This window comes from Podarcis bocagei (assembly GCF_964188305.1).
Source record: "Podarcis bocagei genome assembly, chromosome: 6".
Lineage (NCBI taxonomy): Eukaryota > Metazoa > Chordata > Lepidosauria > Squamata > Lacertidae > Podarcis > Podarcis bocagei.
Window position 1 is genome coordinate 11296469 of NC_138130.1, and position 21017 is coordinate 11317485.

The 21017-nt window shown below is 43.3% G+C and overlaps 1 protein-coding gene across 1 annotated transcript; it reads right to left on the reverse strand.

Annotated features, from left to right (window-relative positions):
- Window positions 1-993: 993 nt before the first annotated feature.
- On the reverse strand, window positions 994-19384 carry FBXL3 (F-box and leucine rich repeat protein 3). The gene is made up of 5 exons (XM_081198520.1): window positions 19148-19384; window positions 9046-9409; window positions 4965-5087; window positions 3458-3629; window positions 994-2482 (listed from the first exon to the last, which is right to left on the reverse strand). Exons 2-5 carry the CDS (start codon window positions 9406-9408, stop codon window positions 1839-1841), a joined length of 1302 nt encoding a protein of 433 aa, XP_081054646.1. The 5' UTR covers window position 9409; window positions 19148-19384; the 3' UTR covers window positions 994-1838.
- Between the last annotated feature and the right edge of the window lie 1633 nt (window positions 19385-21017).

The following is a 21017-nucleotide window of genomic DNA, read 5'->3' on the forward strand; positions in this document are numbered from 1 at the left end:
AAACATTTCAAAAATATTTTTGATGTAGATACAAGCTAGCCTTTACACATTGCACCACACTTAAGTCCGTAACAGCAATGCAGTAGGTTTTCTTGGCAAAATGCGCTAATGCTGAAGAATATGGAAGCAGCGCCATTATGAAGAATGGGACTAATGCAATTTTATACTTAAAAAACACCCAAACCAGTATACCTGAAGGAGCATCTCCATCCCCATCGTTCTGCCCAGACACTGAGGTCCAGCGCCGAGGGCCTTCTGGTGGTTCCCTCACTGCAAGAAGCAAAGCTACAGGGAACCAGGCAGAGGGCCTTCTCGGTAGTGGCACCCGCCCTGTGGAACGCCCTCCCACCAGATGTCAAAAGAGAAGAACAACTACCAGACTTTTAGAAGACATCTGAAGGCAGCCCTGCTTAGGGAAGCTTTTAATGTTTGACAGACTATTGTATTTTAATATTTTGTTGGAAGCCGCCAGGAGTGGCGGAGTACAAATAAATTATTATTATTTTCCCTCTAGATCTCAAAATAGTTTTGAAATGGAGGAGAGCATTACAGCCAGTTTCCCATGTAGCAATGGGCGAGGGGAACTGCCATTTGTGGGACTAGTTTAAAGACCACTGGATTAAGTTGATCAGTTCTTTTGATCCTGACTGATAGCAGAAAGTTTTATAGCTCTTAGACACGAGTGGTTTTCGGCACACGCAAGGCGACTTTTCCCTTCTAAGAACACCACCCTCAAAATCATCTGAACCATCTGAAAAGTCATCCTTTAGGTGTGAGAGGTGGCTGCTACGGAAGTGCTTGTGCTTCTCTAGACCCTGGCCTTGATCAGTAACCGATCTCTTTTGTACCATCAGCTAGGAAAATGTAGCTGTTGTTCAGGCAGGATGGCAGCAACCACCCACACCTTACTTGCCCCATGTCTTTCTGGTAGCAGTGGAGTCCAGGCAATAATTACTTTCTTCTTTACACTAAAAACCATTTATTCCATTTAACTATTTTGTACAAACATTTGGCTTTGTTTATTATTGAGGAAATACAAACAGCGTAATTCCTAAAAGTAAATGCTGTAGAACAGTTAGACCAGGGGCGGGGGACCAATCTTGAGCCATAATCAATATACAGTATACTCCTCCTATAATACTTTAGCTTCCTGAGCTTTAATAATACCTTAAAACAGGTTTATGCACAGATTTTAACACCCTATAAACGTCAAATTTAGGTCTTCAAAAGTGCAACAAATAAGCTTTTGAAAAACTCATTACTAGTAATTTTTACACACAAAAATATTTTCTAAAGTGATTTAATAAGCATTTTCTATATACAATTCAACTATGTAGGCTGTATTGCTCTGTCTTCACATGTCGTACCTTACATCCTATTGTATGTAACCTTAACCTGCGATTCCATAGGATAAATAGCTGAGTATAACATGGCCCAGGTAGCGTTAGTAACTCCAAGAGTCTACAACAAAAGTGACCTTCCATCCTTTACAAATTGTACTTCAGTCTGTAACGTCAATTGCAGTTCCTAAAGTTAGTTTAAATACTGACATTTATCAGAGTAAAGTCTGAGCTACAGCATCTGAACATCAGTTCACTATTTTCAGTTTCTACATACATTTAGGTAGACCCTGTCTCAAGAGGGGGAAAGAAAACTAAAAAGTATTTTTATGGGCAAGTGTGTCAGAACACCCTCAGTCTCCCCTTTTAAATGTTCATTTTAGAAACCAACATTAAGTAGCACGTGAGTTTTCTACAACATATTACAAACTACAAATTAGCTTATGTTATTAAGCTGCAACATGGTAGGCTCAAAATGTAAGGTGCCTTCGTCAGAGACTACCAGGTGGGCATCATGTCTGGAAACCAAACTCTACCAAGATGTTTTGACACTTCCCAATGAATCTGCTCCAAGCTATATTTCTGGTCAGGAATCAAGACTTCCTCCATTATAGACAACTGAGACAGGCGGCCACCACACATCTTAACAAACTCCACAAAGGCACTGCAGGAGACTTCGCACTCCCCAAGGCCAATCGCTGAGAGATTCTTACAGCGCTCTGCAATGCAAATCAACTCTTCATCCAGTGGCCGTAATCCATTGGCACACACCACCAGTTCAACCAAGCGAGGGCACGTCATCCCAACCCGGCCAAGCACTTCTTTGCTTACTGATCTCCCAAAATAAAGGTGAGTGACTGGTATTTCGTATCGGAAGAATAGATCAAACTCTTCTTCGTATAAGAAAAAATACATGACTAAGTTCACTTTGGGAGAATGTTTGATGAAAGCATCCCAACTGCTCTTTTCAATTGTGTGGAAGTGCGTCTGTCCAGGGTTTTCACTGACTACATCAATGCGCAAGTGTTCCAATCTGACGTGCTTTTCAGAAGACAAAGCAAGGAGCAGCTCATCGCTTAGCAGGTGGTAGTTCAATGCCAGCTCACGTAAACCATGACACTGATCAGCCACACAGAGGATACCTTGAGAAGAAAAGAAAATGTTAGAATGTGAATTCACTTCCAAAATGTCTCATCATCATCATCATCAGTAGTAGTAGTAGTAGTAGTATACCGCCCTTCATCTGAAGATCACAGGGCTTTTCGCAACATTCATACTATGACTCAGCATGACATGCAAATACAGATTTTTGAAACAGCTGTAATTGATTTGGACAACTGACTCCTAACACACAGTAGTCAAGTCTATACATGCAGTTTATTAAGCCAAATTATACATGAGCCAAGTGTCCCCATTCCTCTGGTACAATCCAACACTGCCAGGGCAATTAACCAGCATCTATTATGTCACACCACCCTATCCTTATGTGCTTCTCAGAGGGCCACAATTCAGAACTTCCTGAACTAATCATAGTCTCCCAATACACCCAAGTGAGAAACTATGGAAAACACAATCAGAATAAACTGGGATCATAAATCACATTTTGAAAATGCTGTAAGATCCTAGTTTGTTCAGTCCCTGCAAACCGTAGTTTGACACTTAGAATATACTAGGAATCTATTATTAACCCAGAAACTGTTGAACAGCAATGCACTGAAAATGAAAGAGGAATAGAGTAGTGTGAACATACAGGCACAAGGCTCATTCATATCTAGACTTAGAGACGCATGTCTGAATTGAAGCAACACGAAAGCCAGAATGGTCATTTTACTTCTTCAATAGGACAGCAGTATTTCCACTGGTTACATAAGCTTCTCCTGCAAACCACTGAACACCAAAACAGTTTAAGATTCACTTAAGGCAGCTTAAACCTACCAAAATAAACAAAAAATTTAAAATACAAACAAGTATTTCCATAGATTATACTATATGTAGTCAAACAATTACATAACTGAATGTACTAAGAAAAAAATATGTGCTAATAATTCTGACATAGACTGGACAGTAAAAAACTAATTTAAGATAATCACACTTAGATATTCTAAGAGTAAGCTCACCTGCTGGAGAAACATGAGGACAACTGTTCATCTTCAACAGTTTCAGAGTATCACTGTTGTTAGCTACTAGGACCTTAAGAGATGGATCATCTACTGGTGTATCATCTATCTTAAGTGAAGAAAGTGATTTGGAGTTTACAAACACCACAGTCAGTGCAGAAATAAAGTGCGACTGTAGAAAGGAGAAAAAAATAGAGATATCAAAAAGGAAACTTTATACCCACAATAGAAAATGTATTTCACCCACAAAGAAAATCTGGACAATGACTCAAAATGTTGAGCAACCAACCTATTTTTCAGCTGCTCCTAAAACAGCACATAGATATAGGCTAACTCAGTTTATGAATATTTATCACAAGTTCACAGTTTGCCACTCATCTGGGACAAGCTAAGATTGCCTCCAGCAAGCACCAAAAAGGCACATTTTAACAATAAGCGTAGCATGCGGCTTGGAAGAAAGCCAAGACTGGATATCCCAGATTTACACTGAGCTGCCTTTCTTTCGCCTACTGCAAATAATAGACAGGCTTTACCTCAGTAAGTGCAGAGTTCTGCCAAAAATTTAACGCATCCAATTCCACTTGTGCCAGCAAACTCCAATCAGTGCAGTTGGGGAAATAGCCAAATTAGCATCTGATGGCTCTGCTGAATGGCAGAGAAACTGAACTGAGCAGAGGTGCCTCTCAGCCCTGTTGGCCCAGGTGGTCTCCATTTGCCTCCCCTTCAACCCATGGAGTGGTAAGCAAAATCGGGGGTGCGAGGTAGCGGTCTTCATTGTGTGAGACCTACTTCTCTGTCTGGGTTTACCCTCTCCAAAGACTCAAAATGGTTATCTTCTGCTCACTGGGAACCCTGGTTCCTTCATCAGCCTCTCTAAAAGACGGCTTCCCAGATCTGTTCACCATGGCCAGCAGATTCTTGCCTCACCCTGGCAACAGCCAGACATTCATGCTCCTTCCAGGAGTTCACCTCCTTGTTCCCCTTTTGCTGGGATGGACCTCCAGCCAGTAGCTTTCCTCTCCCTCAGCCTACCTTCCTCCAGGAGGATTTGAGGCCTTGTCAAGCAGCAGTGCCTGCAGCAATGTCTGGTTTCAGGCATTTCCTACCTAACTGTTAGATGCAGAGGGGAAGCTGCAGGACTTCCCTGCCTGAAAGCTCCATTCCCTGCCAGCACCTTCTCAAGTTCCTACTGATGAGTCCTGTCAACTGGGGCCCTGGCTCTCTTAAGCAGGAAACACAGGGTGCAGCAAGGTCGTTCCTGGCAGCCTCTAACACAGAACAAAGCTTGCAATGCTCACTTTCATCATTGCTGCAACAACCAACACAGTGACAGAAAGAAACAGGGTGTGGACCGATGGAGCACGCTGCATGGTTTGAAAAGGTCTGAAATAGGACCATCACGAAGGCAAAAAGCTTTTCACAGCACACACAAGGAACTGACAAATTCATAATTTGTTGATCGAACAGCTTCCCTTGTAACAACATAGTTTTTCAGTAGGATCAATACCTTTGGCAAATCCATGAAGCTTGGTCGAGCAGTGGAAATTAGTCCTAGTGTTTTTAAAGAACAGTTCACAAGCTGTGATAAGATGTCACAAGCTGCTTCAGCAGATTCCTTGCTGCTGTCCACCTTAAAAAGGAAACAAACACACAATGGATGCAAATACCACTCCAAACACCGAAAAACTTTCTAAGCTGTTTTATTTAAAACCTTCATACTCTACCTCTTCATGGACTTACACACTTTTGCTATTATTAACTTTGCTGCTGCTACAAAAGATCAGACAAGAAAAGTAACTCCATTTTAGGGCACACATATGTTAAATGTTAGGTAAAGTATTCTAGCTATTAGTTGTCTCTAAAAATTATCAGTTATAGATACAAATAGTTACTCATTATTAATTAGCTGTCATTCTTAAGAAGGTACAAATGAGACATGCAAGAAGAATGCTCATGTTCTACATTTCCAACTCAGTCGTTCTCCGCAAGAAGGGCACTCCACCTGTCTTCCATTCTTCTTTTCAAACCGTTTCCAATAAAACATTACATCGTATTGAATAGTGAGCATGTTCACTCCTCTTTGGCATTCTATTTTTGTGGGGTTTTTAAAAATACTTCTACAAACATTAAGGTTTTTAAAAATACTTCTACAAACATTAAGAGTTCTCCCAAACATGCTGGTATTTCCTTCTTGGTTTCTCAGTGTCTCTTTTTGCTACAATCCTGGCAGCACTTGCTACTTGGAAGTTTTCTCTTGGGAAGAATAAACGGCAACCAGCCAACAAAAAACAACAATTCTTCTAGATAATCCATCATGGATTCATCCATTTATGACATACCGTATTTTTTGCTCTATAAGACTCACTTTTTCCCTCCTAAAAAGTAAGGGGAAATGTGTGTGCGTCTTATGGAGCGAATGCAGGCTGCGCAGCTATCCCAGAAGCCAGAACAGCAAGAGGGATTGCTGCTTTCACTGCACAGCGATCCCACTTGCTGTTCTGGCTTTTGAGAATCAGAATATTTTTTTTCTTGTTTTCCTCCTCCAAAAACTAGGTGCGTCTTATAGAGCGAAAAATACGGTAATCTTTATTCACAGCGCCTAAGAACTACACCGGAGACTTGCTGAGATGAATACTTTCAGGAATAATTATTATTTTACATATTTGGCATTTTGCAGAGGAGGGAAGTATATATGGAGGTACCATGAAACTAACACTGTGTGAACCATCACAGTAGTATGGTTCATATGTAGCACCAAACCATAGTTTGGCATTAGGCTCATACATTGCAATTTCTTCTCTCTTTCCTCTCATTGTGCAATCCAAATGGCAAGATAGACTTGTGCCTGCTGTCCAAGTCAAAATGGCAAAAATGGTTTGATCAGTGTTTGTTTTTATGGCTTGGAGGGCAAACTGAAATCTTCTTAATTTGCCAGTGTTAAGTGTAATGATAAACTATGTTAGCCAGGATATATCTAAGTGCAGGGAAAAAGGAATGTGCAAACCCACGGCTCACTCATGCAATGCCAAACCATGGTTTCAAGGTAAGTGTAGAATCATTTCCCATCTGCCTAGCTGTTCTTTCAACCTACTCATTATCAGTTGATCGTTTGCAGTCATGCTCAGGCATGCTTCGCAGCACTATGATTAAGATTGTAAACCTCTTGAATTATTCTTAGTTGAGAAATCATCTAGCTTCAAACAGGTGGGCTAATCATTTAACATTTTTTACAGCAACAAAATGCCAACAGGTAATTTTATCATAATTTGTTTAACTATAAAATTACAAATGAAAGCTTTGGTTCATCATGAATAGCCACCTTAAAACTTTTTTCATTCCTCCTTACCGTATTGCACTCAAACCAAAGTAGCTTCCAAAAATAAGTGTGCCCTTAATTCATAGAAAAAACTACTGCTTTAGTTGATTAATCTATTAATTGAAATGGTTAATTTGCTGCCTAATTATAACACATTTCTCCTAGAACTTATGAGAAATTTCCCTCGAAATGTCAGTGGCTACCTTAAGTTGAACAGAGAAACAAAAACACTAAAAAAAACAAGTCTGAATATGCTTTGTAATGCAGTTTTCTTAACATCATTACAAGCAGTCAATAAACTTTTATCTGTTTTACAGAATATGAATTTTGTGTTACTGAAATACTGTTCAACAAAACATTCAACCTTTAGTGTGACATGAACAACCAGGATTGATTTTCTGTGAGCCTCAGGTTCATACATGCTCCTCCTCTCCTCTCCACCCATGTAGTTGGGAGAAGTTCAGAAGCTTTTGTTTAATTGCAGTTTGTTGTGCTGTTTGAACTGACAAAAAGGTGGTTAACATTAAATGCAGCTACAGTTACTGAAGCTGGCTTGATTAAACCACCCATAGAAAAGAATGTAAACTCTTGCCTGGTGTCACACTGCTGCACAACCATCTCAATCCCATCCTTATTCAAATACCCTGATGAAGAATACTAAATACATGGGCTCATATAGTCCCATCTCATATACAAGTGCATCTTTTTGAATCTGACTAGATCTCTTTTAAAAAACTCTCAGGATACCATATCATTCCGAAGGAAAGCAAAACAAGGAAGACAAACATTATTATAACAGGTTGCATTCCCAATAATGAACACAGTGATATTTTAGGGAGGGAATCTCCAGTCAGTTTAAGTTAAATATAAGAAGATGTTATAAATAGTGAGAGAATTAACAGACTGCAGTCATTTTCAAAGCAAACTTGTAATACAAGTCTAGCAACATGGACAGCATGAAGGGAAGTTAGTCATGGACAAATTATTCTCAAAGAGATTTTAGCTGTGACCTGTGAGTATGCCCTGGGCTCACTCAGGAGGAAGGGCAGGATATAAATCAAATAAATCAAATCAAATCAAATAAATAAATAAATAAATAATCAATTCACACACACAAAAGCTCGTAATTATCTCCTACAGTTTCCTGACATTCATGGGTTTTTCAGTCTAATTTGCATGAATTAAAAGGAGTGTCTTGCATTTCTAATCCTTAACTTGGAACCTACCCTTCATTCTTTGATCACAATGGGGCTTTCTCGTTTTAGCTTCTCCTTTGCAGATTCCTAAAAATCTGCCACTAAGAAACATCTTCAGAACAGAGCAGCACAGAAGGAAGTAAAAATTGCAGCCCTTGTGGAACTGTACCTTTTAAACCAAACCCATGTTCTTCATTTTACAATGGCAACTGCATTAGTGCTTTTCCTCAGTAGAACTGCCCTCTTTCCCTGCTAAGGGAGCTGGAGTAAAGCAAGCTGGGAGTCAAGACAATGCCAGATGAACCAGAACCATCTACAATCTATTGTTTGAGGGGAGACCGTAGGACATTTCTGTTGTGATGAGCGGCAGTGCACTGGGACTAGCGCTAGAAAGATAGAAGGAACAACTATATCTGTGCTGAAACAGCAACATTAATTTAAAGTTCCTGCAACATGACCTCTCTCTTTGGAGACTCTCTGAAGCAGGTGTTGAGGGAAGTTGAATAGAGAAAATTTAAGTCCTACTGCGCCAGTGGAACCCTGCTGGTGCTGTATCAGTTATAACACAAAGTTTTTCTTGTTAAACGTTGGCACAGCATATATCAGGATTAGTTTTCACCATGCTTGAAATTAGAATTTTCAGGTAGACACTTAATAACTCACTGTAGAGCTATATACCAAGTTAACTGGATACTGTTCGCTTATTTCATTCAAACAATAACATAAATGCAGATGTAAAGCTAGAAATCGCTCTTCTGTGTTCTCTTAGTTCGCAACGAAGATAAGCTCTAAAATTCATTCTCAGTTTCTATTTTAGGTATTAAACGACCAACATGCAGGTTCGGAATGAGGTTCATTTTAGACCCTATCACTGCAGGAAATATTGCTACTTACAAAACATGCTTCAAAGATTTTCATTGTTATAGTAATGATTTGTTTTCTCCTATTTTCCTAATGCCAATTAACTGGCCAGACAGGGAGCAGGCCGGAAATGTTGCAAATATGTGCAGTTGCGGAAAAGCCAGCAATTTATGAAGTATTCAACTGTCTTTTTAAAAAAGTTATAAAACTGTTACCTTGAAGCTGACATATTGTAGATGATTGGAATGTCTTTTAATAATTTGCTTGATGAGTTCTGGATGGGTAGCCTTTAAGTAAGATGTAGCTGGCTGATTCAGTTCAAATTCAAAGCACCTCCATAATTCAGGCATGTGGAACACTTTGTTCCACACACGGCAGACTTGGGATGCATGAGCACGATCAGGAAGAGGCAAATACTGGAACACCTGCAGCAGAATATCTGGAATGAGGCTCCCCCAGTCAGGGACCTGAAATACTCCAGCAGATTCTTCATCTGTAATTTTCACTTTTTTGCCATCTGCTATATTCTCATCTGATAAATGATTGCTGGTCTTGCTGTTTTTTCTGCCTCGTTTCATTCTATCAAGAGAAACACATTTCAGAATATATTAGCTCTACAAGTTAAAAGAGCATTTCCAAAAGATAAACAGTTCTCTCTTACTATAAAGCCTCCAAAATTAAGTAAGATCTGAAAGCAAAACATCCAGAGGTGTGGAATAATTTCTTTTTTTCCATGTTAGGAACATTGATCTGGAATAGATTTTTATAATGCCATCTTCTCAAATGAGACTCTCACAATGACACTACAGCTTTTGAAAGGTACCATGACAGACATTATATACACAGTACTGGTCTTTTTGCATATCACTTTAAATCATACTTAAAATAAAATGTTTAAATGTGAACGTGCAGTATGTTAGTGCACGCTGCTGAAATAATGGGAGCTTCTGCTGCACTGCTGGGAAACAAGTCGTGGTCTGGCTGAGCATTACGTCTGAATCTGAGCATGTGGATTGTTTTCCAAAAACAAACCATGAGTGGTACCCAAGAAGTTTTTGTTTTTTTCCTGATTTATTGTTCACCATCACATCTGTACAACGTAAACATTCATTCATTATTATCCATAAATCAAAATTGTCAAACACCATCAACCTGTGACTTCCCGTCCTTTCCATACTTCTTCCATTTTAATAAACTTGTTGCATAAACTTAACTACTGAATTACTGAAAAAGTATTAAAGCTTGTGTACATTTTCCTTTAACGTAATTATTTACAGAGGCTACTCAAAGGCTACAGCTGTGTTCAGGTCATGGCAACTGTTTTTAAAATATTTCTTAAAAGGTTCCCAGCTTGAAATAAACTCTTGTTTAGACTTATCTTTGATCTTTTCAGAAAGATTACCTAGCTCAGCATATTCTACTAACTTCAATATCCATTTGGTTCTAGTAGGAATTATGTCACTCTTCCAATGTTTTGCTGTAAGTATTCTCGCCGCGACAGTAGCGTATAATTTTTCCCCCATGCATTTTTGGGGCTAGCTAAGCCTGTTATACTGAGTAGGAATGACACTGGGGTTTTTAAAAAGGTTTATATTTAGCATTTTTTAAAGTTCAAAGTAAATGTCATTCCAATAGGGTTTTATATTTTTACATACCCACCACATATGGAACATAGTGGCACCCTGTTCTCCACATCTCCAGCATGCATTGGGGACATTTTAAAACATTTTAACAAGTTTGCAAGGAGTCAGATACCAACAATATAACATCTTTTGGAAATTCTCCCTTAAAGTGTAGCATGCTTTGAATCTCCAGTTGACTTTCCAAAGGTTTTCCCATTGAGACATCTCTATATTGTGACCAAAGTCTTGGGCCCATTTGACCATGGCTGATTTAACCTCCTCCTCCTCCTTGTCTTGGTTTACTGCTCAAGAATCGTTTTGGGTGAAAGAAATCATAAGCCTGGGTTCAGATGTAATGCTAAGCCAGCAATGGCTCGATTCCCAGAAGCAATTTCGGCAGTGTGCAGTGTCACAGTATGTTCACATGTTTACCTTAACTATAGTTTGACATGATGTGTGAATCATATCATTTACTCTTACTTTATGTTGCTCTTGAAGTTTCTATAAAATCAGTAAAAGGCATAGGATCAGCTACAAAGGCACTTTTCTGTTGCAGGCTTCAGATATGGGATTTCAGAACAAATATGGGACTGACTATCCAGGTTACATATCAAACAGTGGAAGGTGAGGTGAAATGAACAGAATATTTTCATACTCAGGCCATTACACCATTGTTGCAGCTACCTGACGTAGCAGGAAGAGGTTTTACTGTTCTTAGCATAGCAATAGAACATTTTTCAGTTTACCATTATTGTGCTATTTCGAAAAATCATTGTCTAATTAAGCTGGCTGAACTATGTATAAAGCAGTAATTCATACAATATTTGTTTATGGCAGCACCAGTATATGCCCTCACCCTAAGCAGTTATTTGATGGCACCAAAAGTCTTAAGATCAGACTACAAGAATATCAAATGAAAATTAATTTGGGTGCAGTCTAAATAACTAGTTACAATACAATTGTACTGACAATGACACTATTCAATCAACACTTTTAAAAGGGGTGGAGTGAGGACTAGGCTTTAGTGTGCTTTGAATACACCTCTCTCAGTTCTGCCAACATGTTGTTTACAGTGTGCAGACTCAGTTACACAGAAAGGAGCCAACCCATTGCTGTTTAGATCCTTTTCATTACCTCTAGGTGTACTGTTTGCAAACAGAGGAAGGAAAACATCACTAGAATTTTGAGGTTGTTAATCACCTTTGACACTAACAACCTTTAAGAACTAGATGATTTTTATTGAGTTTGCTGTGTTGTACTTATTATTCTACCCAACAAACTGTCTTGGGCATCTACAAATAAATAATTTAAGGCAGTGCAGAGAACTACTGTCAAGAAAAAGGAAGAGAAACTCCACAGGGTGCAGACTCCAAGGATTACTACTTGTATACAAATATTTCTAAAAGAGATCCCAAGGATTACTACCTATATACAAATATTTCTAAAACTACAGCAGTTACCACTCTGAGACTTTGAAGTGTTTTTTATATCTATCATAACTTTACTGACACTGTGCAATGGCCTTTGGGTGCTTCAACTTTCTCATGGTCACTCTTCATTTCCTTTAAAAATTTTGTAACGGATAATTTGCACCATACAGTACATTTACAATATGACGCTGAGTCTTAGCTGTGCAGCTGGCAGAGTAGGTATGTATGATAGGTATAGCAAAGTATGTGTTATGCTGGTGGGGGAGAGAAAGGTTTGGCAGAAGTGTCTCTAAGGCCTTACAATACGCTTCAATGAGGCACAGCATATTCGTTAGGCAATGTGGGCAGCAAAATGCAGTAAAACACATCTCTGTGAAGAGCTGTTTAAAGGTTTGTTTTTTTAAAAAGAATACAGTGGTACCTTGGGTTACGAACTTAATTCATTCAGAAGGTCCATTCTTAACCCGAAACCATTCTTAACCTGAGGCACGCTTTCACTAATGGAGCCTCCCACCGCTGCGCAATTTCCGTTCCCATCCTGGGGCAAAGTTCTCAACCTGAGGTACTACTTCCGGGTTAGCAGAGTTTGTAACCCAAAGTGTGTGTAACCCAAAGCGTTTGAAACCCAAGGTACCACTGTACTTTGTTTACGGAACAACTTTCCCTCTGAAAACCGGCCTAATTTTTATGTCACTGCAGGGCAATGTGGTTTTTGTTTCTTTGCTTTTACATCTGGATATATTTAATCCACAACTTACGGGTGCAGCTACTGGCTCTTAGTTGAAAGGAAAGATGGGGGGGGGGGTGAAACAGACAAACAATTGGGATAGCTAAATCAGTAGAGCATGAGATCCTTAATCTCAGGGTTGTGGGTTCGAGCCCCAAATTGGGCAAGAAGATTCCTACATTGCAGGGCATTGGGCTAGATTTCTAACTGATTCTATGAATGACAGCAGGAGCTGGAGAGAGGCGATCAAACCCCCTTGGGGTGGGGAAAATTGGTTTGATGCAAATGATTTTTAGACTGGGGGCAGGGTTAAGGTTTTGTTTATTTGCTGATTAGTGGGTCAGAGTATCCCTTTGTTCATTATTTGAGAATTGTTAAGGCTGCTTGCTACTATTGATACTCCCCTCCCCCCCTCCACAAATGATGTAGTTAATATTAATGTATTATATGATTCCCCCCTCCTTTTCCCCAATGATATTATGTATTGCAAAAAAACTCTTTGCTGTAAGTTGCTGGACTAACCTTTGGGTGAAAAGGGGTCTGCATAAAAGGCGGATCTACACGGATCCTCATGGATCCTCCACTTTTTAAAAAATTATTCCAACAAATGCAGTGTCAAATCACACTTAGAAGGCACGCCTACAAACTGGACTATAAAAAACGTGGATCCAACACTTTGCCGCGCTACAGCACCACAAAAACATGGATCCGAGGCATGGATCTTCATGAATTCATATGATTTTTATATTGAAACAAAATAAAAACACCATGCTACTGTAGACCACATCTTAGTCGGTAGGAGGAACCAAAAAAATCACGCATCCACTGTTTCGTGGTGCTGCAATGGCGCAAAAACATGGTTAAAAAACACGGATCCTCATGAATCCTCATGATTTTTGCACTAGATCAGCCCAAACTCACTGTCAAATTACACATCATGTCCAGGGGCACAGCATCCACCACAGAAATCACAGATCCACGGCTTCCTGGCCATACCATGGCCCAAAAACGTGGTTTTCAAGAACGGATCCTCATGGATCCTCACACTTTTTGCATTGGGCCAACCCAAACTCACTGTCAAATCACACATCATAGCCAGGGGCACAGCCTACACCACAGAAAACTCGGATCCACTCCTGCCTTGCCATACTGTGGCCCAAAAACGTGGTTCCGAAGCACAGATCCTAATGGATCCTCATGATTTTTGCACTAGATCAGCCGAAAGTCATCATCAGATCAAACATCATGACCAGGAGCACAGCATGCAACACAAAAATCACAGATCCATGGCTTCCTGGCCATACCGTGGTCCAAAAACGTGGTTTTCAAGAACGGATCCTCATGGATCCTCACACTTTTTGCATTGGGCCAATCCAAACTCACCGTCAAATCACACATCATGTCCAGGGGCACAGCCTGCACCACAAAAAACTCAGATCCACGGCTTCCTGGCCACTCCATGGCCCAAAAACGTGGTTTTAAAGCACGGATCTTCATGGATCCTCACGCTTTTTGCATTGGGCCAACCCAAACTCACTGTCAAATCACATATCATAGCCAGGGGCACAGCCTACACCACAAAAAACTCGGATCCACGCCTGCCTGGCCATACCGTGGCCCAAAAACGTGGTTCCTAAGCATGGATCCTCATGATTTTTGCACAAGACCAGCCCAAAGTCAACATCAGATCAAACATCATGGCCATGGGCACAGCATCCACCACAAAAATCACGGATCCACGGCTTCCTGGCCATACCGTGGCCCAAAAACGTGGTTCTGAACCATGGATCCTCATGATTTTTGCACAAGATCAGCCCAAAGTCACCATCAGATCAAACATCATGGCCAGGGGCACAGCATCCACCACAAAAATCACGGATCCATGGCTTCCTGGCCATACCGTGGCCCAAAAACGTGGTACCGAAGCATGGATCCTCATGGATCCTCTTGATTTTTGCATTGGACCACCCCAAACTCACTGTCAAATCACACATCATAGCCCGTAGCACAGCCTGCACCACAAAAATCACGGATCCATGACTTCCTGGTAAATCCATGGCCCGAAAATGTGGTTTTGAAGCACGGATCCTCATGGATCCTCATGCTTTTTGCATTGAGCTACCCTAAATTCACCGTCAAATCACACATCATGTCCAGGGGCACAGCCTGCACCACAGAAAACTCAGATCCACGGTCATCTGGCAACTGCATGGCCCAAAAACGTGGTTTTGAATGTCGGATCCGCACGGATCCTAACGCTTTTTGCATTGGGCCACCCCAAATTCACTGTCATATCACACATCATGTCCAGGGGCACAGCCTACACAACAAAAAACTCAGATCCACGGTTATCTGGCAACGCCATGGACCAAAAACGTGGTTTCAAAGCACGGATCCTCATGGATCCTCGTTATTTTTGCACTAGATCAGCCCAAAGTCACCATCAGATCAAACATCATGGCCAGGGGCACAGCATCCACCACAAAAATCACGGATCCACGGCTTCCTGGCCATACCGTGGCCCAAAAACCTAGTTTTGAAGCACGGATCCTCATGGATCCTTACGCTTTTCGCATTGGGCCAGGCCAAACTCATCATCAAATCACACATCATGGCCAGGGGCACAGCCTGCACCACAAAAAACTCGGATCCATGGCTTCCTGGCAACTCCATAGCCCAAAAACATGGTTTTGAAGCACGGATCCTCATGGATCCTCATGCTTTTTGGAGCATCTCCACGCCCATTGTTCTGCCCAGACACTGATGTCCAGCACCAAGGGCCTTTTGGTGGTTCCCTCACTGTGAGAAGCAAAGCTACAGGGAACCAGGCAGAGGGCCTTCTCGGTAGTGGCGCCCGCCCTGTGGAACACCCTTCCAGCAGATGTCAAAGCGATAAACAACCACCTGACATTCAGAAGACATCTTAAGGCAGGGAAGTTTTTAATGTGTGATTTTACTGTATTTTTGGTTTTATGGAAGCCGCCCAGAGTGGCTGGGGAGGCCCAGCCAGATGGGCGGGGTATAAATAATAAATTATTATTATTATTATTATACCATTGTATGCAGGTGACTACTGCATGGATCACCATGGCTAGGTTGGAAAGGGACAGGTACAGTGCCGATTGCCTAACCTGACATAGATTCAAAAATTCCAGTTTGGCTACATTTGTGACCAATGCCTCCATAGAGACAGAAGCATCCAGGATCACACCAGGACTCCTGATGGCAGCTACAGGTGACTATTGTGCCCCATGAAGACCTGGGAGCTGGCAAAACAAACTGAAATCATTCTGGCCCAGCCATTGGACGCCCATCCTTAAAGGATAGAGATTCAGCCGACTCCGTTTCCTCCATCCCAGCACACCCACCTAAAAATTGGCCAATATATGCAGGGTAGCATCTGGCCAGGGCCATGAAGCAGTAGATCCATGATGTTTGTGGTCATATCTGTGGTTATGTACAAGATATGTGAATAAAGGGTGAATTTGGGGTTCCCCAATGCAAAAAGGGTGATGATCCATGAGGATCTGTGCTTCAAAACCATGTTTTTGAGCCATGGAGTGGCCAGGAAGCCATGGATCCGTGATTTTTGTGGTGCTGGCTGTGCCCCTGGCCATGATGTGTGATTTGATGGTGGGTTTGGGCTGATCTAGTGCAAAAAGTGTGAGGATCCATGAGGATCCATGCTTCAAAACCACCTTTTTTGGTCCACAATATGGCCAGGAAGCCGTGGATCTGAGTTTTTTGTTGTGCAGGCTGTGCCCCTGGCCATGATGTGTGATTTGACAGTGAGTTTGGGTTGGCCCAAAGCAAAAAGTGTGATGATCCATGAGGATCCGTGCTTCAAAACCACGTTTTTGGGCCACAGTATGGCCAGGAAGCCGTGGATCCGTGATTTTTGTGGTGGATGTTGTGCCCCTGGCCATGATGTTTGATCTGATGGTGACTTTGGGCTGATCTAGTGCAAAAATAATGATGATCCATGAGGATCCGTGCTTCGAAACCATGTTTTTGGTCCATGGTGTTGCCAGATAACCTTGGATCCGTGATTTTTGTTGTGTAGGCTGTGCCCCTGACTAAGATATGTGATTTGACGGTGAGTTTGGGTTGGCCCAATGAAAAAAGCGTTAGGATCCATGAGGATCCGTGCTTGAAAACCACGTTTTTGGGCCATGGAGTGGCCAGGAAGCCGTGGATCCGTGATTTTTGTGGTGCAGGCTGTACCCCTGGCCATGATGTGTAATTTGACAGTGAGTTTGGGGTAGCCCAATGCAAAAAGCATGAGGATCCATGAGGATCCGTGCTTGAAAACCACGTTTTTGGGACATGGAGACGCCAGGAAGCCGTGGATCCGACTTTTTTGTGGTGTAAGCTGTGCCCCTGGGAATGATGTGTGATTTGAAGGTGAGTTTGGGTTGGCCCAATGCAAAAAGCGTGAGGATCCATGAGGATCCATGCTTCGAAACCACGTTTTTGGGCCATGCCGTTGCCAGATAACCGTGGATCTGATTTTTTTGTGGTGGATGTTGTGCCCCTGGCCATGATGTGTGATTTGACAGTGAGTTTGGGTTGGGCCGATGCAAAAAGCGTGAGGATCCATGAGGATCCGTGCTTCAAAACCACGTTTTTGGACCATGGAGTGGCCAGGAAGCCGTGGATCCGTGATTTTTGTGGTGCAGGCTGTGCCCCTGGAAATCATGTGTGATTTGACGGTGACTTTGGGCTGATATAGTGCAAAAAGGGTGAGGATCCATGAGGATCCGTGCTTGAAAACCACGTTTTTGGGCCATGGAGTGGCCAGGAAGCCGTGGATCTGTGATTTTTGCGGTGGATGCTGTGCCACTGGCCATGATGTGTGATTTGACAGTGAGTTTGGGTTGGCCCAATGCAAAAAGCGTGAGGATCCATGAGGATCCGTGCTTGAAAACCACGTTTTTGGTCCATGGAGTGGCCAGGAAGCCGTGGATCCGTGATTTTTGTGGTGTAAGCTGTGCCCCTGGGAATGATGTGTGATTTGACGGTGAGTTTGGGGTAGCCCAATGCAAAAAGCATGGGATCCATGAGGATCCGTGCTTGAAAACCACGTTTTTGGGCCATGGAGTGGCCAGGAAGCCATGGATCCGTGATTTTTGTGGGGCAGGCTGTGCCTCCGGACATCATGTGTGATTTGACGGTGAGTTTGGGGCAGCCCAATGCAAAAAGCGTGAAGATCCATGAGGATCCGTGCTTCAAAACCATGTTTTTGGGCCACGGAGTGGCCAGGAAGCCATGGATCCGTAATTTTTGTGGTGCAGGTTGTGCCCCTGGGAATGATGTGTGATTTGACGGTGAGTTTGGAGTGGCCCAATGCAAAAAGTGTGAAGATCCATGAGGATCCGTGGTTCGGAACCACGTTTTTTGGGCCACGGTTTCACCAGGAAGTCGTGGATCCGTGATTTTTGTGTTGCATGCTGTGCTGCTGGTCATGATGTTTGATCTGATGGTGACTTTGGGCTGATCTAGTGCAAAAATAATGAGGATTCATGAGGATCCGTGCTTCGGAACCACGTTTTTGGGCCAGGGCGTGGCCAGGCAGGCGTGGATCCGAGTTTTTTGTGGTGTAGGCTGTGCCCCTGACTATGATATGTGATTTGACGGTGAGTTTGGGTTGGGCCGATGCAAAAAGCGAGTAGATCCATGAAGATCCGTGCTTCAAAACCACGTTTTTGGGCCATGGTTTTGCCAGGAAGCCGTGGATCCGTGATTTTTGTGGTGGATGCTGTGCCCATGGCCATGATCTTTGATCTGATGGTGACTTTGGGCTGATCTAGTGGAAAAATCATGAGGATCCATGAGGATCCGTGTTTTTTAACCATGTTTTTGCGCCCCTGCGCCCCCCCGAAACACTGGATGCGTGATTTTTTTGATGCTTTCTACAGAGTAAGACATGGTCTACAGTATCATGGTGGTTTTATTTAATTTGAATGAAAAAATCATATGAATTCACGAGGATCCGTGTAGATCCGCCTTTTACCTTTTTCCGGTGAAAAGCAACTAGTAAATTGTTTAATAATAATAATAATAATAATAATAATAATAATACATATTTTACGGTTTTGTCTTGTGGCTTGTTTGCTGGGGATTTTTTTTTTAAATCAATCGGCGTACAACTCCCTCCCATCCGATGTCACTTTTAGAAGACACCTGAAGGCAGCCCCTGTATAGGGAAACTTTTCAATGCTTCATATTTTCTTATGTTTTTTATGTTGGAAGCTGCCCGGAGTAGCTAGGGCAACCCAGTTAGCTGGGCGGGGTGCAAATAAATTATGATGATGATCATTATTACTATCATCATTATCCTCATCATCGTCACCTTAAACGGAATAAATAAATGCAATAAATAACATAAAACCCAGCGCGTGGCGGCCACGCCTGCGTGGAGCTGGAGGGGCGAAGGGGGCGTTTCTCTCCCTTCACCGCAGCGCCGCTACCGGGGGCGCCCAGAAACCCCCACCCGGCCCGGCCCGGCCCCCCATTCCACCCGGCCCGCCGGGGTCACCTGTCGGAGGCAGCTCCCGTCCTCCGCGTCGCTTATCCGGGGCCTCTCAGTCCTTCCTGCCGCCGCCTCCTCCGCCGCCGCCGCCTCCTCATCAGCGGCCCCGCCCGGCACAAGCGGGGGGCCTCGCCAAGAAGCCGCCAGGCCCGCCCCGCTCTGGTCGGCAGCTGAGGGACAACAGCCAACCGCTGCCCGACCGCCCGCCGCTTGTTTACTTCAAAATGGCGGCGCTCGCCTGACACTGCGACGGGGCTGGCCCTCGACCGCGCATGTGCAGGAGGGGAGGAGTTTGCGCTTGCGGCTACAGCGCGCTCGCTCTCGCTCTCCCTCAAACGCAGACGGCCGTAGAGGGAGGCTTCCTAGAACGTCCCACCGACGGCGCTTCCTAGACGTTCTCGACGCTGTCACGTCGTCGTCCGTTTCCGAAGCGCGGGTCCCCGGCTGTGGTTGGACTACAACTCCCGTCATCCCTTAACGGCTGGTCCAGCTTGCCTAGGCATGATGGGAGTTGTAGTCCAACCGCAGCTGGTTGGAGGAATAACTGGCGGGAAGGAAAAGGGCGAGAGGGAGCGAAAAAGCGGGGAGCTACTTTATTATCATTATCATCATTATCATTATCATTATCATTACAAAGTAATAATCATGTGAAGGAGAGATGTAGACATTCGGCTGCCTAACATAGGAGCCCAACTCATAGCTGTCAACTTAGAGATTTGAAAATAAGGGACCAGCAACCTCGAAAATAAGGGATCAGCAGCCAAAATAAGGGATTTTGGCTTAGTTTATGCAGAAATCTGGCACTGATGGAGCCATGCTGTTTTGGCTGCGACTGGCTGTGTTTTACAGGGGGCTGGGCTACATGATCCTAAGGGTCTACAACTCCGACCAAAGAAGAGGGGCAGACAAAACTGATGAACGACGTCGATAAGGCAAAGCTTACAGGCAGAATTAGAAACCAGGAAGAGGACCTCTTTCATAAAGAATGGGGAAAGTTTATAATTTAGTTGAAAAGCTGTTGTAAAGAGTTACATACATTGGTAGGATTAACAGAAAACTTGTAGTAAAAATTTGAACTATGGATGGACAAATGATTTATAAAAATAGAGTTATGAAAGGGATGCAAAGGGGGAAATCACTACATTAAGATGCTGCACTGGTTGGAGGGGATGCTAAGCAGCACGTTGGGGCTGCCACCGTCCTGGTGCAAGGAGTTCCATCGGCCCTTCCCTGCCCGAGAGAGAGGGAGACTCTCACCCACGCCGCCCGCGAGCCCGGCATGAGGCGGTTGTGGCACTGCGGCGGCCACTGAAGCGCCAACCTTCTGCGTCCCTCCCCATCCCCTCCTCTTCCTCGTCCCTCAGGCCGTCTCCTCAGTCGCCGCCGCTGCCTCCGGCTTCCCCTGGCAGCGCGGCGGAAGTCTCGCAAGAGAGGGGCTGCCCGCCCACCCGCCACCTGTCTCCCCAAGACAAGCCCCTCAGGGGGAAAAGGGAGGGACACAGACGCAGCAGCTCGTGCGCGCACTCTCTCTTGCGGCAGAGCACCCCGAGCCGCTGCTTCCCTCCCGAGCCAGGCAAGCATGAAACCCGGGAAACTTAAGGGACATCATAAATAAGCGACAGCAGCGGGACACGGCGCTGGGATAAGGGAGTTTCCCACCAAATAAGGGACGGTTGACAGCTATGGCCCAACTTGAGGACCAATGCTGCTTCCTAGGTTGAAAGCCCTTGCAATGGCCCTGTTGGTTTTCGTGAAAGAATTGTGGGGATCTTTAAAATTCTTTTGTTGAAAATATTAAATATATATTGTTAGATTTAAAAAGTAAGAAATAGAACCAAGTCACACGTTCAAGATCTACAGAGCCCTATCCCAGTGG

Bases quoted from the DNA above. Each gene is read 5' to 3' on its own strand.
- FBXL3 (XM_081198520.1), bottom strand. From the start codon at position 9,408: ATGAAACGAGGCAGAAAAAACAGCAAGACCAGCAATCATTTATCAGAT. The intron at 3,630-4,964 runs GTATTGATCCTA...TCCTTTCTACAG, and splicing joins GCTTCATGGATTTGCCAAAG to TCGCACTTTATTTCTGCACT. The intron at 2,483-3,457 runs GTGAGCTTACTC...TTTCTTCTCAAG, and splicing joins TCCTCATGTTTCTCCAGCAG to GTATCCTCTGTGTGGCTGAT.